The sequence below is a fragment of the Aplysia californica genome, unplaced genomic scaffold (assembly GCF_000002075.1).
Source record: "Aplysia californica isolate F4 #8 unplaced genomic scaffold, AplCal3.0 scaffold00894, whole genome shotgun sequence".
NCBI lineage: Eukaryota > Metazoa > Mollusca > Gastropoda > Aplysiida > Aplysiidae > Aplysia > Aplysia californica.
In genome coordinates, this window is record NW_004798164.1 from 205477 (window position 1) to 207177 (window position 1701).

At 38.2% G+C, this 1701-nt stretch overlaps 1 protein-coding gene across 1 annotated transcript in view; it reads left to right on the forward strand.

The window, feature by feature from the left end:
- LOC101854908 overlaps positions 1 to 1701 on the forward strand; it is a gene marked incomplete in the record, with an annotated part of 92697 nt that overhangs the window by 86092 nt on the left and 4904 nt on the right. The window contains 2 exon segments of the mRNA XM_013089202.2: positions 229 to 384; positions 957 to 1073. Of these exon segments, the coding sequence (XP_012944656.1) occupies positions 229 to 384; positions 957 to 1073 (273 nt within the window).

Sequence of the window (1701 nt, forward strand, 5' to 3'; positions counted from 1 at the left end):
GAGAGAGAGAGAGAGAGAGAGAGAGAGAGAGAGAGGGAGAGAGAGGAGAAACAAACTAAAATAGAGAGAGACAAATCTATAGATCATACTAGAAATATTCTTTATTGTAGGACTCAGAATGAATTCATTTTTCACTATAAGGTCTATAGAGCACGCCACCATCATTATCATTGTGATCATAATTGATCCTGCAAAACTGACTATTTTTTTCATACTTACAACCCTCAGGTGATGTCGACCCTTGAGGAAGAGCAGCACACGTTCATCATCAAGGGTGTCCTTGACCCCCGTGACGAGAAGACTCAGCTGACCTTGCAGAATGCCATCATGCTTGGCATTGTGGACCAGACAAAGAATGAATATGTTAACCCCAACACTGGAGTGGTCAGTGAAGGAAGCCTTATTGTAGCTGTCTATTATATAACACTTATTCTTTTATAGTCATTATGTAACACATGTTATTCCTTGTTATAGTTTTTACATAACACTTGTGTTATAACTGCTAAATAACAACTTTATTTGGGGTTTAGTTTACACGAGACAAGCTTTTAGGTAAGTGGTTCTTAATCTTGAGTTTCATTGAATCCCACAGGGTTTGGTAAGTTCATCTGTTGAGTTTGGTGAGGCCAAGACATACACACTGAGTGTGTACGTGTGTGTGTGTGTGTGTGTTTGTGTGTGTGTGTGTGTGTGTGTGTGTGTGTGTGTGTGTGTGTGTGTGTGTGTGAGTATCTTGGTTTTTCTGCTGGGTTGTATCCCTCTCAGCTTGGGTTGACCCTAACAGGCAGTGCGGAAGCCTACCTCGTAAATGATCTAAATTGTGTCAAAGAGTTGAAACCTCAGTGCGAAGAAGTTTGCAGACTTGACTCATTGAAGTTATGGATGAATAAAAGTTAATGATAATGTTACATATTTGGTATTTAAGAAAATCTTGTTTTTATTTCTTTACTCCTCAGGCCATGTCTATGACGGATGCAATGAACGAGGGCAGGGTCATGATGGAAATTGTCAGCAGAAAGAAGATTAGGGAAGAAAAGAATTCGTACGGTCTCATCACCATCAAGATCACAAAGGTATGGGTGTTGTGTCAGAACTCAAGGTATTGAGCTTTCAGATTTCTTTTTTCTTGAGGTTCTGAGTTGTGAGACTTATTTGTCAAGCATTTATGTATGACTGAATGAATGTTGTATCACACTCTGCCCAGGTGAGCCCTAATTTGAGAGTCAAAGTAGCCTCCCTTCTAAATGATTTAAATTGTTTTCGATTGGGGTGGGAGTAAAACTCATACAATTAAGATTATTTTCACAATTCTTTGAAGTTGGTTTTTGCTGAAAGGGAAAGGAAATGAATAATTTTCCTTTTATTTCACCTCTCTCCGATATGATCAAATCTATAAACCCAACCAGTAGGCTACAAATATAACACTGAATTATAGTATATATAGATTTTACAATAAGTGGCTCACTCCACTGATTGCTTATTAATTATTGTTCTTATTTCTTCTTCCTGTGTGTGCAAATTAGCAAATTATTAACATTTTCACAGCATTTGTTCTTTTATAAATTGGTATCTCAACTTCAGTAATGTGCCCAGAGCTGATTCTACAAGGGAATAGGCGCTATAAAAACGATTTACATTTCTTCTTCTTCTTCTTCTTCTTTTTCTTCTTCTCCTCCTCCTCCTCCTCCTCCTCCCCCCTCC